This window comes from Lacerta agilis, chromosome 2 (assembly GCF_009819535.1).
Source record: "Lacerta agilis isolate rLacAgi1 chromosome 2, rLacAgi1.pri, whole genome shotgun sequence".
NCBI lineage: Eukaryota > Metazoa > Chordata > Lepidosauria > Squamata > Lacertidae > Lacerta > Lacerta agilis.
The window spans coordinates 4784976-4805430 of NC_046313.1; the positions used below are offsets into that span (position 1 = coordinate 4784976).

General features: G+C 45.9%; 1 protein-coding gene across 1 annotated transcript in view; it reads right to left on the reverse strand.

The window, feature by feature from the left end:
- B4GALNT1 (beta-1,4-N-acetyl-galactosaminyltransferase 1) overlaps positions 1-20455 on the reverse strand; it is a 57631-nt gene that overhangs the window by 14033 nt on the left and 23143 nt on the right. Inside the window, exons 2-3 of the mRNA XM_033137759.1 lie at positions 3236-3451; positions 1710-1883 (exon numbers count right to left, since the gene is read on the reverse strand). Coding sequence (XP_032993650.1) covers positions 1710-1883; positions 3236-3451 — 390 coding nt within the window. The remainder of the gene's footprint in view (positions 1-1709; positions 1884-3235; positions 3452-20455) is intronic.

A 20455-nucleotide genomic window follows, 5' to 3' on the forward strand; every position in this document is an offset into this window, starting at 1 on the left:
GCTCCAGCGGGAAGGTAAACGGCGTTTCCGTGCGCTGCTCTGGTTCAGCAGAAGCAGCTTAGTCATGCTGGCCACATGACCAGTGTGGTCATGACTGTACGCCGGCTCCCTCGGCCAGTACCGCAAGATGAGCGCTGCAACCCCAGAGTCGGACACGACTGGACCTAATGGTCAGGGGCCCCTTTACCTTTAACCCTAAGCTATGCATGCTAAAGTAACCTGCCTCTGCCTAGCGTATTTGGTGGGTTTCTCTCCAAAAAAATGCCTTTTTTATTTGGCACACAGAAGATTGGCAAATAGTGTCCCAGGAGACACAATGATGGTTCCTGCTGTGAAATAAGTGGTGGGAAGTCAACCTTGCTCCACTGTTAATTAGCCACTTACCAATCTGCCCCTGAACACAAGAAAGGCAGCTGCCACTGCAGCTTTCCAGCCAGTGAGCCACTAGTCTCTTGCACCATGCGCTTGAAGTCATGAAGCAGCTACAAATGTTGCATGTACCACATGGGCATCGCCATGATTTTTTGTTACTGGGGCAGGCTTTTGTTGGGGGGGGGGCAGAACCTCAGATTTGTATTGATTTTGATTGATTTAGAGAGCAGCTGACCCCCACTTGGCTACGTCCATGATGTACCACCCCTCAAGCTGGAAGGAGGTTTGAACAACTGCCCCTTCATTCACTCTGCTGTGGTAATGAGGTGGAGGTGACAGAGTACGAGGCCAGCTGTCAGCTGAGGTGCATTTCTGCTCAAGGAAGGCAGCAGCCATGGAATCCGCAGGAGCCTATCTAACCACCCATTGAGCTGTGTGCCCATGTGAGGAAACATGGAGGGCGATGGGGGCTACATGCCGTGTGAACCACCCACTGGATGTGTGGAGGGACCAAAAATACTTAAAATCGTTTAGTTAAGTTGTCTTGAAGAGAAACTGCTGGGTGGAAAGAAAGCAAGGCCATATTTGACGTGATGGAAATGAGAGTAAGCAAGCCATGTTACAGATAAGGAAACATCAGGAGAATACAACAGATCACACTGTAGAAGCTTCAGAGAGAATTGCAGATCAAGCACTTTATGCGTAGCTGACGGTGCAAAACGGGTAGCGACAAAGGGGACTAATAAACTGGTGAGTGTCACTAGAAATAAGCTGTTGGTATTTACAGTGACAGTGACATGTTATCTACTTAATGAGGCAGTACTATTTTAAAGTTACCACGTCAGCAAACAGTATTATTATCTTTGTTAAATACAGTAAATATATCTGAGTGGTTTGTACAATGCCTACACCCCAGCGTTACCAGAGTTGTTGGTAAATTAAGGGTTCAAAAGGTATAAGTGATATTAAATGATTACAACAGTGCAGGGTTAGGGAAAAACCACTGGAATGGAAGCTGGGTTTTGTTAACAGGATGAGCAAGGAAATATACCCAGCCTTCCCCTAAGTCTGGATAATATCTCTGGTCAGGAGTAGCTTTTATGGTTTAATTCTCTGCTGATGGAACAGGAATCTGGCTGCCATTCTATAAACCAAGCACCACCCAATAGGTTCTGGCTCCCATGTGAGACTCCCCTGTTACCATCATCTGAGGTCCTGTATAGGAGGATGGCAACAAGCAACAGGGCCTTTTCAGCAGCTGCTCCTTAGCGACAGAACTCCCTACCAAGCATGTGTGGCGTGATCAAGGAACCCACTGTGCCGCAGGTGAAGCTCACCTTTGCTGGTAACTGCGGTACTCCTGTTTTCGCCTGCTGTTTATCTCTGGCAGGTCGGAAGGATTGAAGGCGTTTGCAAATTCCAGAGAATAGATGTGACCAAAAAGCTGTTTCTGAAGCGGGAAGTTCATACTAGGTTCCACCTCACACTTGCAGGAGCTCTTTGGAAGGAGCCTGTGAAGGGACAAGTACATGTCAGTAAACGCTGCTGAGGGGTATTCTCCTTTTGTCAATGCTGAATACACTAAATGTGCAACAACAGCATGCCTTACTTGGGAAAATGTTTAATAATCTCCACCCGCCCCCTAACGGAGATGAATGTTGCCCTCAGTACCATCAAGATAGGACTGTGGGACAGAAGCCCAGGACCCCACACAGAGGAATGAGCAGGATCCTGCTCCCTTCCAAAGCAACAGGGCTACATTACCATCTAAAAGCAGGATCGGAATAAGACCTATAAATCCAGAATCTAAATTTACATTACTGCACCACTGGCTGTTGCCTATTATAGGAGAGGTAAAAGTGAAACACATTTATTATCCGGGGAAGCAGTGGCAGGAGGAATGGAAGCAAGGTACTAGCAATTGGAACACCTTTGGGGCTAGAGATTTCTCTCCCTAGGCCACACACCACACCACTGACCTGCTCTGCTCCCTACGATGTGTAACATCGTTTCAGCTCTTGAATGGACAGCTGAATCTACAGTCCAGACATTCTTGGCCCACGTGGCAACCCAGGTGGTCTCCTGAGTCTTAAATCCAGTCAGAGGAGCCAGCTTACAAGGGAAATGGGGGAGACGGGACGGGACATGTCACATCCACAATGACTTAACGTGTGACATCAGAATGTTGGGCGGAGCCAAGCCCGGTGGCCACACAGCTTCAATGGCTCCTCCTTCACCTCCTCCTGGCATTGCTACTGGCAGGAGACTGCTTTGACCCTCCTTCCCCTCCAAAGCAGGAGGAGGAGTTGGCCACTGGAGCCACGCCATGGTCAGCTCCATGCTTTGGGATATGAGTATTTACATGCATGCACATTAATGTCACAATGCATCCATTCCTATATTCAGATATTTATCTTCTCAATTCCCCCACCCACACACACACCCGGGAAGGGGGTTGAATGGAAACCTTAAGAATCCTACTGAAGAAGAGTTTGGATTTGATATCCCGCTTTATCACTACCCAAAGGAGTCTCAAAGCGGCTCACATTCTCCTTTCCCTTCCTCCCCCACAACAAACACTCTGTGTGATGAGTGGGGCTGAGAGACATCAGAGAAGTGTGACTAGCCCAAGGTCACCCAGCAGCTGCATGTGGAGGAGCAGAGACGCGAACCCGGTCCCCCAGATTACGAGTCTACCGCTCTTAACCACTACACCACACTGGCTGATGTTTGGACACTATACCTTTTTAAAAGCACATATACAACACCTCCCCCACCCCCAAACAAAAAAGAAACAGTGCTTCTTGAGGGCTTGGTACCCGGAAACAGGCACTGTCCTTGTGAAATAGGGATGGGCGCTTACTCCAGGACCTCCTCCTTAATCCGGAAAGCAATGTGTGCATATTTCTTCTCAGGCACCAGCAGGTGGTCACTCAACAGTTGCTCTGGCGTTCGGCCTGGCCGGTGTCGCAGGTCCACCGTACTGTAGGGCTTCGGTGACCAGACATGAAGGTAGAGAAAAGCCAGGGATGCCATCAGCACCATCAGTACACACAAGGACTTCTGGACTGAACGCATCCTGGAGCGAGGGTGCAAGAAGAGAGGAGAAACTTTAGAAAGGCAGAAGCAGCCTGGACTGGGTGAGCACGGAAAGAGCTCTCAGCTAGGGAGGGGGGGGGGGAAGAGAAATTTGTTCCATTTGCACTTTAATGGGAAACTACCCGATTCACTCTTCCCAAACCCATATGTTAAACAACAACTGATGACCTCCTTCTACCGGTTCTCAATAGAAAGTGTCCTCTCATATTGTATCACAGTGGGGTACGTTGGCTTGACAGCCAGGGACAGAAAGTCTCTACAGACAGGGGCGTCGCTAGGGGGGGGCGGTGGTCCCTCCTGCCACTCCCTCCGTCAACCCGGGAGCAACAGTGCACGACCGAGCGAGCACCCCGTCCGTGCAGCGCTGCTGCTCCCGGGGTAGAGCGGCGGTGCGTGGGGAGTGGCGTGAGGGGCCGCTGCTTGTCACCCCCATGCGCCGACGCTCGCCCCGTCGCCCCGGGAGCAGCGCGGAACCTTCCTCCGCCAGTGTCTATAGAGGGTGGTGAACACAGCACATGATATCATGGGCTGTCCCTTGAGTCCGCTAGATGACATTGCAAGGGATCGTTGCTTTAGGAGAGTGAGAAAAATTCATTCGGGCAGGAGATATAGAAGTGTAACACTGGGAAACAACATTTTTTGTTGCATTGACACCTGCAGTTGTTCTAATCTAATTTCGACATGCTGATTTCATATCTGAAGTTGGTTTTGTTCTGTAAGCTGTTTTGTTTTTTTGCAATTCATGTTTTTCACTTTTCACCATAATCTTTGTTTTTTCACAATGCAAGAATTCAATATTTTATTAAACACATAGCCAAAGTAGTACAATATGGGTATAAACGTGACTTATATAGCACTGAACATGACATGTACAGCATTGAAAATGTATATCTATGTACAGTTGGAGGTATGCAAAAAAAAAAAAGTATTCCCTTGGGATACACAGGATCTACAAGCTGTAGGTATGATTTATCTGGGGGGTGGTCTTGGGCTACACCCCTTCTGTGATGTATGGAGGGGTGGTCTTGAGCTCCAGGGCAGGGAATTTCAAAATGTCTATATAAGGGCAGGCACACCTTTGTTCTGGGTCCTCCTCTTTCCTGCATGTGAGGGGAGCACCCTGTTCCAACAGCTTTAATAAAGATCAGGCTTACTAGTTGCTTTGCTTCTCAATATTCTCTGGTTGGCCTCTGTTATTTTCTACCGATGGAGAACCTACAAAGGACGCTATATGGGCTATTGTGTACCCCATAAGGGAATAAGGGCAGATTTTGTTTAAAACAGTGCAAACAAGCCTGATGCCTTTTGTTACGTATGTGGCTGCTACGCACTTCCTCGACAAAGACGCAATATAACAGCGTTTGTGAGGCTTGCCTATTATAAACAAAATCTGCCCTTATTCCCTTATGGGGTACACAAGAGCCCTTATACAGAACAAAGGTGTGCCTGCCCTTATATAGGCATTTTGAAAGGGTAGCCCAAGACCACCCCCCAGATACATCATACCTACCATCATAGAAAAGGCTCTCTACAACAGAAATTTGAATTTTGATGTTTTTCCAGTCTGCCAGTTTATCTGATTATAACTTATCTGATTGCCTTTCCTGGTAGTCTGGTCATTCCTTTGGGAGTCAAAATGGTTTCAGGACTGTCTTCCTGTACTGTTTCAGACATGTGTTTTACATGTACGTGTTTGCTTGGTACATTTATGAACATATATTATATATCTAAGACCTTAAACCCAAACCGGAATTAAGGTTGCCGGAAAAAATATCAACAACCTCAGATATGCTGATGATACTACCTTGATGGCAGAAAGTGAGGAGGAATTAAAGAACCTTTTAATGAGGGTGAAAGAGGAGAGCGCAAAATATGGTCTGAAGCTCAACATCAAAAAAACTAAGATCATGGCCACTGGTCCCATCACCTCCTGGCAAATAGAAGGGGAAGAAATGGAGGCAGTGAGAGATTTTAGCTTCTTGGGTTCCATGATCACTGCAGATGGTGACAGCAGTCACAAAATTAGAAGACGCCTGCTTCTTGGGAGAAAAGCAATGACAAACCTAGACAGCATCTTAAAAAGCAAAGACATCACCTTGCTGACAAAGGTCTGTATAGTTAAAGCTATGGTTTTCCCACTAGTAATGTACGGAAGTGAGAGCTGGACCATCAAGAAGGCTGATCGCCAAAGAATTGATGCTTTTGAATTATGGTGCTGGAGGAGACTCTTGAGAGTCCCATGGACTGCAAGAAGATCAAACCTATCCATTCTCAAAGAAATCAGCCCTGAGTGCTCACTAGAAGGACAGATCCTGAAGTTGAGGCTCCAGTACTTTGGCCACCTCATGAGAAGAGAAGACTCCCTAGAAAAGACCCTGATGTTGGGAAAGATGGAGGGCACAAGGAGAAGGGGACGACAGAGGATGAGATGGTTGGACAGTGTTCTCGAAGCTACTAACATGAGTTTGGCCAAACTGCGAGAGGCAGTGAAGGATAGGCATGCCTGGCATGCTCTGGTCCATGGGGTCACAAAGAGTCGGACACGACTGAACGACTGAACGACTGAACAACAACAAGACCTTAAAAATCTTATAACACCACATTTTTGTCTACTTGAAGAAGCCATGGTCCGATCTGAAAAATACAATTATTTAGGTTACAAAACTATAAAAATAAAGAAAAATTAAGTTTGCAAAACAATAATTACCATGTGGTTAGGTAGATCAACGTGTCAGTGTCCACTTATCCCCAGTGTAAATATCGGCAAAAGTCGGAAATTGAAAGATAACTATAGCATGTACATGAAAATCGATTTAAGATTTGAAATCAGCATTGAAAGAACCTAAGAACAGTTGAAAAATCTCATGCAACAGAAAAGTGGAAAAAAATTGTTCCCCAATGAATCAGTTGTACTAACAGGCTAAAAACAGTTTCTATTTGTGGGCTGTTAGGCTGCTTAATGGAAAATATGGTGCAACTGACTTTCGGGGTTGGTGTGTTGTGCAACAAGCACACAGAGTGCAATGAGATTGAGTGTTGGGGGGAGGCTCAGTTAATTTCATTGTACACAGGTTGTACATTGACAATAAATGTACAGTATTATTATTATTATTATTATTATTATTACTACTACTACTACTACTACAACAAAAACTGAGCTCCCCTTTGAAATTTGGTTTCCTAATTTTGCAATGTAGTTCTCCAACAACAACAACAAAGGTGGCACAGAAATATTATGGGAAAGTACGTGTGTTCAAGGGACATGGGTGGCGCTGTGGTCTAAACCACTGAGCCTAGGGCTTGCCGATCGGAAGGTCGGCGGTTCGAATCCCTGCCACAGGGTGAGCTCCCGTTGCTCGGTCCCAGCTCCTGCCAACCTAGCAGTTCGAAAGCACATCAAAGTGCAAGTAGATAAATAGGTACCGCTCCGGCGGGAAGGTAAACGGCGTTTCCGTGCGCTGCTGGCCATGTGACCTGGAAAAATTGCCTGCGGACAAACGTCGGCTCCCTCGGCCAGTAAAGCGAGATGAGCGCCACAACCCCAGTCTTGTTTGCAACTGGACTTAACGGTCAGGGGTCCTTTACCTTTTTTTAAAGGAAACTGAAGTGAAGATGGGGCAAACTGATCATCAGAAAAATGAAAAGCCAAAATGGACAGATTTGTTCATTCCTACTCTTAAGCCCCAATCCAGTGGGTGACTTTGGGTGAGTAACGCTCTCTCTTTCTCTTCGCCTAACCTCGCTCACATGATTGCTGCATAGGTAAACCGTTTGTGGTTAGGGGAAGGCAAACACCATTCTGTGCTTGTGGTAGAAAGCACGTGATAATGAAAGCGAAACAAGGAAGTGGAGGTTTCATCTCCACAGCTATCTGTCTCCATCAGTTTTTGTAGCAGCTACAACGTAGCTCTGAAGATTGGCAAAAACTGCAATTTTAGACTTGAAGGGTCTCATGCAGCACAGAATGCCATGGCATTTTCCGAAAGACTAGCAAATTGGAATTTGGTTGCAGTTTCAAAAGGAAGACTGAGCAACTTAACAGCAAATGAGAGGGGTGTATCTCTGCATCACAAACTGCACCATTCTTATAGGACTATTGGCTTCAGAAACTGCCTTGGGCAGGGGTCAGCAAACTTTTTCAGCAGGTGGCCGCCGGTCCACTGTCCCTCAGACCTTGTGGGGGGCTGGACTCTATTTTGAAAAAAAAATAATGAACAAATTCCTATGACCCACAAATAACCCAGAGATGCATTGTAAATAAAAGGACACATTCTACTCATGTAAAAACACCAGACAGGCCCCACAAATAACCCAGAGATGCATTTTAAATAAAAGGACCCATTCTACTCATGTAAAAACACGCTGATTCCCGGACCGCCCGCGGGCCGCATTTAGAAGTCGACTGGGCCACACCTGGCCCCCGGGCCTTAGTTTGGGGATCCTTGGCCTAGGTGTTAAGGTGAGCTAAGTTGGATGGTGGAAAACATCTATAGGAGTTTCTGTTCCAGTTAAGCTATCCCTTCCCTTCATGGGAAATCCTCCAGCAACTGCCCTGTGGGAAAGCAGGCAGGCGAAAAGAGACACCCAAGCCTGTCCCTGCAGGATTGTCTCCTCCCTCCATTCCAAAAAGGACTCTCTATGCCACCCATTGCCCTGTGGGGAGGAATGTCGGGTGTCAACTCTTTGCTTTGTGGTTCTTTGTGTATCCATTTAAGAGATAAACTGTTCCCTGAGTCCCACTTTTCAAAATAAAGTTCAGATGTTTGTACTTCTTTATTTGTTGTTTTAATATTTCAGGGTGTGTGCTCCTGGAGATGCCAGGCGAGTTGTGTCCTTTCTCAAAGCTTTTCCTCCACCCATTACAAAGCTGTTGCCAGTAAGAGCGTCAGTCACATGGGGAAGAGCCGCCTGCACAAACAGGGGCTGGGCAGCGTCCCTGTTTCACTTGAAGTGCAGAAAGGGCAAATCCACACAGTGCCGAAACCAGATTATGCCAAGGAAGCGAATCAAGTTTGCATGTGTTTTTTCTTTTCCTTAGTGTGGGAGCTGCTTTACTTTTCTCCTACATCTGAGATCTTCTAGAATGGTGTGGTAAATTTTGAAGTGCATGGGCTCAGATTGGGACAATTCTCATCCACCATCTTGGTGTATCCATTTAAACAAACTTCCCTCAGGCCCAATCTTAAAATGAAGTTTAAATGTCTGCACTTCTTTCTTTAATTATTACTTCAGGGTCTCTGGAACTCCCTATGTCAATAACCTCCAGAAAGCTTTTAAAATGTCTGAGAGGCATGGTCTAATAGGCTGCAGCTTGAGATTGACACTAAAGGCCCACCTCCACTTTCCCTTAAGGCCATACCTCTTTGCCCTGTTTTCAATCTGTTCTCTCACTCTCCTGTGTTCATACATAATCTTATCTTTATGCCGCCTTACCACAGTTCAAACTGTTTATGGACATGGGGTGTGTGTGTGTGTACCCAACCAACACATCTGAAGCGTTGGCCTCCTGAGCTTGAGTGTTATGCTGTAGAGATTTGACAAAGCCATATCTCCAAAACAGAAGGGCTGGTTCCGCTGCACAACAATGCATACACACTACTGCCAATTTCAATAGATTTCCCTCCATTAAGCAACCTCTACTGGGTTCCCAGCTCTGTAATAAGGCAAGGAAACCCCACTTTCTGAAGCATTCACAAAAAAATAGCCAAATAAATGGTTTTATTTAGTTCCAAGGGTGGAGGGGAGTTGAACCGACTCATGGGATGAATGGAACAAGGAACCCCATAATCCTTCAGATGTGCTACTGCATGCCATATACCAAGCACCGCTCTAAAGTATCAGACCTGGTATTACCGGTCCTGACAGAAACCAGGCAGAATGTGCCCTTTGTTCTCACTCATATTTGGCAAAGTTAACATTAATTAAGTGAGAGGGACAACCATGACTTCAAGCGCATTCAATTTTTGGCTTTGGTTCTGGTTCAAATATGACTGACTAGCGGTAGCTCTGCAAGATGAAGGAGGTATTTCCTAATCCTGCTACACAGTATCCTTTTCTGCTGCCTGAAGTCCCTTTAACTGAAGATGCCATTTATCCTTGTGGATTAGTGCCATAGCATGGGTTGCCAGCGCCCGGGGCAAATATAGTGCCTCCTAACCCATGGACTGTTACCACTCCCCAAATGCCTTCCTCCAGTCCAGTATTGAACCCCGTCATTGTTACTAATGAACTTGCAAAGTGAAAAAATTAAATGCCTAGTTCATTTCATCTCCATTTAAAGGCAGAAATGGTATTTGTTAAAACTGTGTATTGCTCTCTTCCCGCTCAAAGCAGCACCTATGGGATGCCCAGGCTTCCTCCTGCTGGGGTAGTAGCAAGCTCAGAACTGCTTAGTTCCATAAAAACAATTACATTAGGGCTTACAATCCATTTGCTGGCTGTGCCTGAATTATTAGCAGGCACTGCTCAATTCTCAAGGCAGCCTGTTCTTCTTGAAAAAGTCTCCTTTCACTTCTCTTCCATGTTTGTTTCAGCAGGTACCAGTCATTTGCACCCTTTCTTTCATATAATCACTAATAATCCCCTCCTCCCATATGCACTAAAACCCCCACAAAGACACCATATTACTCCATCTAAAAGTTTGCACTGCCACCCCATACACACCATTTTGACTCCCAAGATGACTCAAGTGTTTTTCTGCAAGGAGGGAGGGGGTGGGGGAACCTTCCCATTGTCTCAGGAATTAAAGTGATAATCCCTGGCATCCTGATACCTGAGTGCCAGACAGGTAGCCAATCCAGAAATAACAAAACCCAGATGAAGACAAAAGGGTGTGATAACTTGGCTGTGAAACAGGGAAATGTAAATATCTCTTCTGCTTCACTTGATGGGTGTTTGGTGGAGGGCAAGAGGAGGCATGGGGCAGGGTCCAGGATGCTCAGATTACTGCCACCAGACCTCCCCTTTCATGATGTGACCATGATGTACCTGGGGGGGAGTGGTCTTGGGACTCCAGGGCAGGAAATTTAATTGTCTATATAAGGACAGTTACAGGTAGGTAGCCGTGTTGGTCTGCCGTAGTCAAAACAAAATAAAAAATCCTTCCAGTAGCACCTTAGAGACCAACTAAGTTTGTTCTTGGTGTGGCATGCAAACGAAAGCTCATACCAACAACAAACCTAGTTGGTCTCTAAGGTGCTACTGGAAGGATTTTTTTTTAAATGTAAGGGCAGGCACACCTTTGTTCTAGGTCCCTCCCCTGTTCTCCTGTGGGTGAGGGGAGTCACCCTGTCGCAACAGCTATAATAAAAATTTTGCTTCTCAATTTTCTCTGGTTGGCCCCTGTTACATTCTCCTACCGATGAAGAACCTACAAAGGGCTCTTGTGTACCCCATAAGGGAATAAGGGCAGATTTTGTTTACAACACTTCCAAGTAGACATGCTTGGGTTTGGGCGCTAGACAGAGAGAGAGAGAGAGAGAAAGAGGAAAAAACCCTAGCTAACTTTGCAAAGCCATGCAGAGGCAGCTGCTCTCCCGTTGGCTGTAAGGCAACTGTTTTGCTGCAATGCTCCTCTGCCCAGCTGAAGAGACCTCGCCCGTGTGGTTTAATGTTCCCTCCTGACTTCTGGTCATGGGATTGCAGAGGGAGGGAGAGAGGGAGAGCCTGGGGAAAGAGCCTGGGTGAGCGGGACAGTGGGCGGGCAACCGCAGAAAGCAAACTGAACAGGAAGGAGCACGTCACCATTTGTGTAGGAGAGCCTCAAAGGCATGGCAAGCCAGCTGCAATTTTGCCTATGGCCCCATCTTAAACTAGGATTTCTCTGTTTAGGAACAAAGCAGATTTGCTTATTCCCCCCCCCCCCCCGTGAGTGCCATGGCTAAAAAGTGGCACTTGGAGGGTATGCTATTATCTATTTCTTGAAATGTTTACACCGTTTGATTGGCATTTTTAAAAAACAAACTATCAAAGGGGTTTATTCTTCTTTGAATTTTTGCTCTCTCTCTCCCGCCCCCCAAATTTTGCACCCAGGGCAACAGCACCCTGGCTCCCGCCCCCCACATGCTATGCCACTGTTGTGGACCATTCCCTTTCAATGTGAGGTTCTTATTTTCTTCCATACCTGATAGCGAAGTCCCATTAGCCTCCCCCAAGACATCTCACAAAACTATTTTGGCCTCCACCTAAAATCCGGGGGTATTTTCCTTCAACAAGGAACCTCCAATTTCACTTTGAAATGTCACTTCAGGTCCCAACTCAAATGCCAGTCTTTTTATATAGTTTTCATAAGTGACAAGGGAAGCTGAAAGGAGGTTGACGATATTTGCTGGCATGAGATATGGCATCAAATTCATCTTTCTTAGTACAAATGCTAGCCTTTGCTGTTCCACTTTCTCCATTACTCCACATCCAACCCCAGTCCTCACTGGCTGTTTCCCCCGTGCCACTCATTTCCCCCACCTTCTTTTTCAAATTTCTATTCTTTTCTCTCTCTGCCTCATCTCCCTAGCTTCTTCTCAGAAAAAGTCTTACTTCTGCTGCTTGTGCCTTTTCAAAAACTCGCTTTCTAAATAATCACCAATTTAATAAACATATCTAATTCCTGCATTCTCTGAAGAAGGGAGGAGTGCAGAGAGAATAAACATCATTGTGCAGACTATTTTTCATCAGACCAGAAGCAAGTTTTCCAGGGTTTCAAATAGAGAAGCTTTCTGATCACTTGCTACCTTAGGGATGGGGAGTGTGTGGCTCTCTTCCAGATACTGCCAGACTACAACTCCCATCATCACTGACCACTGGCCAAACTGCCTGAGGCTGATGCAGTTGAGATTCCAAAGCAGGGCTACCCAAACTTTTTTGAAACCTGCAGATGCCAGGGATTGAACTAGAAACTCCTACGTCAGGGGTAGCCCACATGGTGCCCTACAGATGCTGTTCGACTCCCAGCTCCCGTCAGCCCCAGCCAGCATGGGCTATAGCCAGAGATGGTGTGGGTTGTAGCCCACAACATCAGGAGGGAACCAAGTTGGCCCAGCTCTGATCTGCATGAAAGCAAGCAATCTACAACTGAGATGTGGTCCCTCCCACACTTTGTCCCCTTCAACCCTACCTTTTCTGAAGTACTGTACAGTAGAATGTTCTGCACCCTCTCATCCAAGTGAGTTGTGTGCTTCCTCGGAACATTCCTTGCACCAGTTGCAGAGCTGTTACCAGAAGCAGTGCCAGTCATACAGGAGAGAGCCACAGAAACAAATAATGATTTGGCACGTCATCGGCTGAGCAAGAATGCAAGCATTCATTTTTTTTTTGCCTGCACCACGGGATGTTGAAACCGTATTAAACAATGGAAATTAAACAAGTTTGCACCCTGTTCCTGTTCTTCATCCCCCTCCTCCTGTTTATTTGTGTAGGGGCTACTTTAGTTTTCTCCTACATCTGAGATATTCTACAATAGTGGGGTAAATTTCGAAGTGCATGGGCTCAATGGGACAATCCCCATCACCACACCCTCAAAGAAAGTCCAAAAATGCAGGGAGCTGTATCAACTGATATACATTTATACATGCATACATAACCCCCACTAAAGAACAGCAATCTGTGGCATAAAACCCATTTGATTAGGATCAGCTGGCAGTAATAAATTATGGGATAAGTTCAACTTGTAGAAAACACTGAACTTTAACAAAAGGTATCAAGCCAGCTGAAATGCAATCTTTGGCTCTATTAGAAATACAAAATTGCAACACAAGCAGTCACTAACATAGTGCCATTGTGCTCACTAATATCTCCTATGGCATCCCCAAAAGGTGTCAGTAGCTATTTCGTAAAATCCACAATTTACAAGAAACTGTTTACTCATCCTGCTCAGTTTCTAATTGCACTGTTTACTCAATCTGCTCAGTTTCTATTTGCACTGGCTCTCCCGACTGTTCTGAACAGAGAAGAGCTGCAAAGAGCTTCTTCCTGCAGGTGAATGTGGCAGTGGCTGATGTGCCGTATTTTTCGCTCCATAGGACGTACTGGACCATAGGGCGCACCTCATTTTTAGAGGAGGAAACAAGAAAAAAAAACATAACAAGGGATACCACAAACTTGAACTTACTAATGCCTTCAGCAAGACCCTTAGCTTTAACAAGAGATTCACTTGTTTTATGTGGGTGTGGTTCATTATAGATCTCCATTAAAGCATCATATATACTACCAAGATGATATCTCAGTGGTTTCAAAGCATCAATCCGACTCTCGCATCTTGTTTGACTCAAAGGATCAACAGTAATGGTAGGTGCATGGCTAGTTAGTATTTGGCAATGCTGAGTTGATGCAGAGAAATAATTATAGATCTGTTGAACCAACATGAAGAAGTCTGTTGCTTCCTGGCAACCCTTGGAAGCATAATTGACAACCAAATTGAGAGAGTGCGCACTGCTGGGCACGAAAATGGCACGTAGATTTATACCAAGAACTCTCTTTTGTACTCCATGTTCTTTACCTCTCATGTTACTCCCATTATCATAACCTTGACCACGCAGATTCTCAAGTGGTAATCCCATTTGCTCAATCAGCCAAAGAAGAGTTTCTGTTATAAAGGCACCAGTAGTCTTCTTTAGAGGAACAACTCCCAAGAAATGTTCTTTTATTGTAAGCTCAGACTCAGATGTTTCAGTATCTGATGGCATGATTACATTGACAAAACGTACAATCACAGTCATTTGTTCAGTATGACTAACATCAGGTGTACAGTCCAAAATAACAGAGTAGTATTTGGCGGAGTTTATACATGCTAAAATGTTCTGTTTTATAGAAGTTGCTAGAAGCTCTGTAAGTTCATTTTGGATCTCTTTTCCTAAGTAGTGAAGCATAGTTTCTTCATCTTTAACGCTGTGCACATGTTCAGTCATGACAGGGTCAAAAAGAGCCAAAATTCAACAAGCTTCAATAAATTTCCATTGTTCTCACTGTACAACTTTTCAGTTGTACCACGAAATGCCATGTTTTGCATGCCAAGAAATCTGACCACAAGCAATCAAGCATTCCAAGACTTGTCGCCAATATTGCTCTTCTTCCCTTATTTTCTGTTGGTTGATATTATTAATTGTTTTTCCTTTCTGTAAGCGCAATTCAAGTTCTCTCCACACCTGGGAGAGTACTCCTCTCATGTGCCGACAGAATTGCTCCAATGTTCTTCCAGTCTTTTGAACCTGGGTCTTTTAAAGCTGTTGCTCCACCATCTCTTTTGCTGAACAACCTACAGCAAAAACAAAAAAACCACATCTTTTGAGGTAGAATATATCAGCCAATGACGGCACATTTCTTCACCATCTGCCAGTTTCCTCTTGTAATAGACAGGAGAGGATTTTCTTTTTGGGGAGTCTTTTGGAAATTTATATGATACAATCTGCCGTGGGCCATGCTGAACAATAAGCTGTCGCAAATTTTCACTGCAATAGTTAGGCCAGTTAGCAGGGTCACTGTAACCCAAGCTAGGCACAATACCAGCGTGTTTTGTAGTAATTGCAGTACTCTGTTTCCTCAAAATCCTCGGTTTCCTATGTGTGTTCCACTGGAATATCTCCAGACTGTGAGACTTTGTCCTCAGAAGTAATGCCACTTGTACTAGGAGTTTCCTCACTGGTAGTTTCACCAATGGTACTTGCCATCTTTTTGTTCTGTACTTGTTTTACAAAGATATTTCTGGAAGAACACCACTTGCTTGGCGTCTTCCTTGGCTCTTTCTGCCTTTCGTTTGCGGAACTGAGCACCAGATGGTTTTTCCCTGTCAGACATTTAAAAAACCTTTAAAGAGCTTGAAATGGAAGGAAACAGTGCACTGCAGTGAGCACACCCCATGCCATTCTGAAAGTGGTCCCTAGCTCTGCTTCTCGTCCCCATAGTGGTGATGGAGGGAAGGGTCCACATAGATGCTTCCCGCAGCGACCATTCTTCTCTTTGAGCTGGATTCAGATAGGCCCCTGCTGCTGTGCCTTCCCCCTCGCCCACCGCCCCTGGCCCCAGGTGGCCTTGATGAGGCCCCCGCTGCCTCCTGGCCTGGCGCCACCGCCCTCTTACCTCGTCCGACCAGCCCGCAGCTCCGCCAGCAGCCCAGCACCTCCGCTCGCGACTCCGGGCCAGGTGCCAAGGAGGGAAACTGCGGTCTGCTGCTGCTGCTGCTGTGCCTGTGCACGAGGCACGAACAGCACAGCAGCAGAGCCTGCCTCGGCCTCCGGAGGGCGGGCCACAGGTAAAGAGAAGTGGGCGGGCGCCAGCAGGCTGTGTGGCGCATGAAAGAAAAGGAGCAGCACTGGGCAGCGGCAGAGGAGGGGCAGGCTGGCTAGCGCCCCCTCCATTTTGGCGCCCTAAGCAACTGCCTAGTTCACCTTAATGAATGCGCCGGCCCTGCCCTCCCCTTGTGTCCTCCTATGTTGTTGGACTCTAGCTCCCATCAGCCCCCTGCCTTCATGGTCAGCTGTCAGGGATAATGGGAATTGCAGTCTAATGCACAACAATCATGAGTGAAAATAAGGCACAAGGTTGTGTGATATCTTAATATTTTGAATTACAATGGTTTTTAAACTCCATAGTTCTATCAATTTACTTGTGCATTGCAACCTTCTCGTATTTTATGGTCAAGAGGTTTAGTCATAAAGCTATCTCCCAAACATTATCATACAATTGCATTACTGTACTACTAAAGTTTGGGGATTTCCAACAGACAGGAATTGCTCATCTGATTGCTGCCAGAAAGGAGGCTATGGGCCAGATTGAACTAACCCAGTACACTAACAGAAGCTGGCACAAGGGCTCCTGTGAGCACACCAGGGCAGGGGGGGCTTCTTCCACTCTCCTTCCCGTGATCTGCTCTGGAAAGCCTCCAGAACAGCGGACTAGGGGAGGAAAGGAGAGGTCATTCTGTCAGGCAAGCAGAAATGCTTGCACTAATGGAATGATAACAACTGTGCAACACTGAAATCTTCTGGATATGTTCCAAATCTCTTTCAGCAACAATTCCTTATGAGTCCCAAGAAGGGCCCTCTTTCGTAAATGATTTTGCACGTTTCTAAATACGTAGAAGAAATGCAAACTTGAAAAAAGAAGTGTTACCATTTCATCTGCTAGAGTAAGGTATTAACACAATCAAAGACAAAAGCCTCTGCTTGATTATTTGCCTCACTCTATTCCATGTTGTTGTTGTTCAGTCGTTCAGTCGTGTCCGACTCTTTGTGACCCCATGGACCAGAGCACGCCAGGCACGCCTATCCTTCACTGCCTCTCTCAGTTTGGCCAAACTCATGTTAGTAGCTTCGAGAACACTGTCCAACCATCTCATCCTCTGTCGTCCCCTTCTCCTTGTGCCCTCCATCTTTCCCAACATCAGGGTCTTTTCCAGGGAGTCTTCTCTTCTCATGAGGTGGCCAAAGTACTGGAGCCTCAACTTCAGGATCTGTCCTTCCAGTGAGCACTCAGGGCTAGTTTCTTTAAGAATGGATAGGTTTGATCTTCTTGCAGTCCATGGGACTCTCAAGAGTCTCCTCCAGCACCATAGTTCAAAAGCATCAATGCTTCGGCGATCAGCCTTCTTGATGGTCCAGCTCTCACTTCCGTACATTACTACTGGGAAAACCATAGCTTTAACTATACGGACCTTTGTCGGCAAGGTGATGTCTTTGCTTTTTAAGATGCTGTCTAGGTTTGTCATTGCTTTTCTCCCAAGAAGCAGGCGTCTTCTAATTTCGTGACTGCTGTCACCATCTGCAATGATCATGGAACCCAAGAAAGTGAAATCTCTCACTGCCTCTATTTCTTCCCCTTCTATTTGCCAGGAGGTGATGGGACCAGTGGCCATGATCTTAGTTTATTTTTATGTTGAGCTTCAGACCATATTTTGCGCTCTCCTCTTTCACCCTCATTAAAAGGTTTTTTAATTCCTCCTCACTTTCTGCCATCAAGGTTGTATCATCAGCATATCTGAGGTTGTTGATATTTTTTCCGGCAATCTTAATTCCGGTTTGGGATTCATCCAGTCCAGCCTTTTGCATGATGAATTCTGCATATAAGTTAAATAAGCAGGGAGACAATATACAGCCTTGTCGTACTCCTTTCCCAATTTTGAACCAATCAGTTATTCCATATCCAGTTCTAACTGTAGCTTCTTGTCCCACATAGAGATTTCTCAGGAGACGGATGAGGTGATCAGGCACTCCCATTTCTTTAAGCATTTCTTTCTATTCCATAAGCAAACTTAAAAGACTTGATAGCATCTCATTCACTTGCCAGGGCTTCTGCTTGTACTTGCCTCTCCTGCCGGGGAAAACTTTACCACTTAATCAGAGCAAATGTCAATCAAGTTTTCTGCGGATTGAGGTCTGCTCCGATTTTTCTAGGCACGGGACAAGCAAAGTGTGAGTGCACCACCATTTACCCTCTTTTTCATTAGACATCACATTGACATCACTTCTGCTCTTAAAAAAAAGTTCCCCTCCCCTATACCACTGGTCACCCGGCCCTGAGGGAAGAGGCATCCTTGGGGGAGAAAGCAAAGTTGCAGCACTGTGCCAACTGTCCCCAAAATACTGCCAACAATGCTTCACTTTTAGGAAATTAACATGAAGGAACACCAGTGCAAGCACTAGAGAAATGGCAGCGATCCCTTTAACAGAGTTCTCAGAGTGCATGTGGGCCTCCTACTGCTGACACATAAAATCAACAGGAGACCATGAAGGTCCTGATTCATTGTATGCTACTGTAGACAGAAGCGTAGCAAGGTCAGGTGGTACCCGGTGCAGGAATTGTGGGGGTGTGGGGGGGCAAGGCCGGCGCGTCCATTAAGGTGAACTAGGCAGCTGCCTAGGGCACCAAAATGGAGGGGGCGCTGGCCAGCCTGCCCCCCCTGCCACCGCCCGGTGCTGTTCCTTTTCTTTCACGCTTTTTTCGCCGCTGGCTGGAGGCGGGCATTGTGGGGGGCGGGGCCCTGCCCCGAGTGTCACCCCCCAGGGCACTACCCAGGGTGGACTGCCCCCCGCCCCCTTGCTCCGCCCCTGTGTCCTATACCTCTTTGAAAAGACTAGGATCCTGCTCCACTCCTAAAAGTCACTTTCCAGGGGTAGGTAAAGAACAGACAAGTGGAGTTTGCACAGAAACGTAGCAAGGTGCCTTTGACTGAATCAGACCTCTGACCACCTACACTGGCTGGCAGCAGCTCTCCGGGGCTTCAGAATCTCTCCCTGCTGTGACCGGAGATGCCAGGGACTGAACCCTGGCCTTCTGCACACAATGGATGCAGACTGTGGTTACTGAAAAGGGGGGGGGGAGAACACTCTGTGCATGATCAAAGGCACTGTTTCCTCTGACATGACTTCACACCTTCCTAGATCAACACCTGTAATTAAAACAAAATAGGAAATTCTTTCCAGTAGCACCTTAGAGACCAACTGAGTTTGTTCTTGGTATGAGCTTTCGTGTGCATGCACACTTCTTCAGATACACTGAAACAGAAGTCACCAGATCCTTAAATATAGTGGGGGAGTGGGGAGGGGTATTACTCAGAAGGGTGGTGGGAATGGGTGATCGGCTGATAAGTGTGGAAAACCTGTTGACGACTCTAAACGGCTGCAATTAGTCTTGCAGGGAAAGGCAAGGGGTGAGATGGCTAAAGATAGCTTTGTTATGTATAATGAGATAAGAATCCAATGTCTTTGTTCAAACCAGGTTTCTCCATGGTTTTAAGTTTGGTGATTAGTTGCAATTCAGCCACTTCTCTTTCCAGTCTATTTCTGAAATGCAATTTCTGACCAATTGCAGCCGTTTAGAGTCGTCAACAGGTTTTCCACACTGTAATACCCCTCCCCACTCCCCCACTATATTTAAGGATCTGGTGTTAGTGTTCTGATATGCTGCTGCATGGAAGAGGTGTGAGTTGCTATGTCTCCTTGCTTTCAGATTCTTATAAAGTAGTTGAGAAGTAAAGGAATATATGAAGAGATGCCAACTTATGTGACCAACATCTGTGCATACTGCACCTGTGAAACTTATATTATGGTTCCTAGCAATTTCACTGCTTGTGTTCTCAAATTGTCAAAACCTCATAGGAAAAGCCTGTGTGAATAAATTGGCCCATAAAATCTATGTGTAAGATTGGTTTAATTATCCTAACAGAAGTTATAATTTTTTTACTGTTTAATACAGTGGTGCCCCGCTAGACGAAAGGCATTTGCTAGCGGAAGGCTGCCCCGCAAGACGAATTTGTCAAACCGTTATTTTCCCGTTGGTGCTTCGCAAGACCAAAAATTCGCTATACGACAGCACTCGCAGAACGAATTATTTCCGTCTTGCGAGACACCACTCACTGTATTTTGTTTTGAGGTGGAATGTGCTGCTGTTGGTGAGACCAAAAGTATTTTTGAGGGGTGGGTAGGGGCCTGCGTTAAGTAAGAGTTACCTTAAAAGGCTAACAAATTCAGTATGGTGTAAGCCAGTGGTGTCCAAACTTTTTTCAAAGAGGGCCAGATTTGATGAAGTGAAGGGCCGTGAGGGCTGACCAAAGGGCCGACCAAAGTTGTTAACCTTTTCTAGGGTTGAAGTTGTTGAGGTTTTTAAAGGATTTTACCCCAGGAAATAAACTGCCACAGGGGCGGATTAAACCAAGTGGTGGGCCGAATTAGGTCCCCGAAATGGACTTTGGACATGCCTGGCTGAAATTTCAATTCAGTGGAGCTGAATAAATAAATAAATAAAACCTCCCCTCCAGTAGTTTCAAGCACTACTACAGGCTCCACACAATATCTGTACTGCATTGTTTACTGTGACAGCGCCTGCACTTTGGAACTCCCCGCCTATTGCAGCATTGCACGTCCTTTTGCTAGACTCTTTTCGGGCACCTGCTAAAAGCATTCTTCCTTAGGCAAGCATACCTAGATGCTTAGGAAGTTGAAGTAATCTTAATCTTAATATTTTTAAATCAATTATTTCAGAAGGTCTAGTCCCTTAAAAA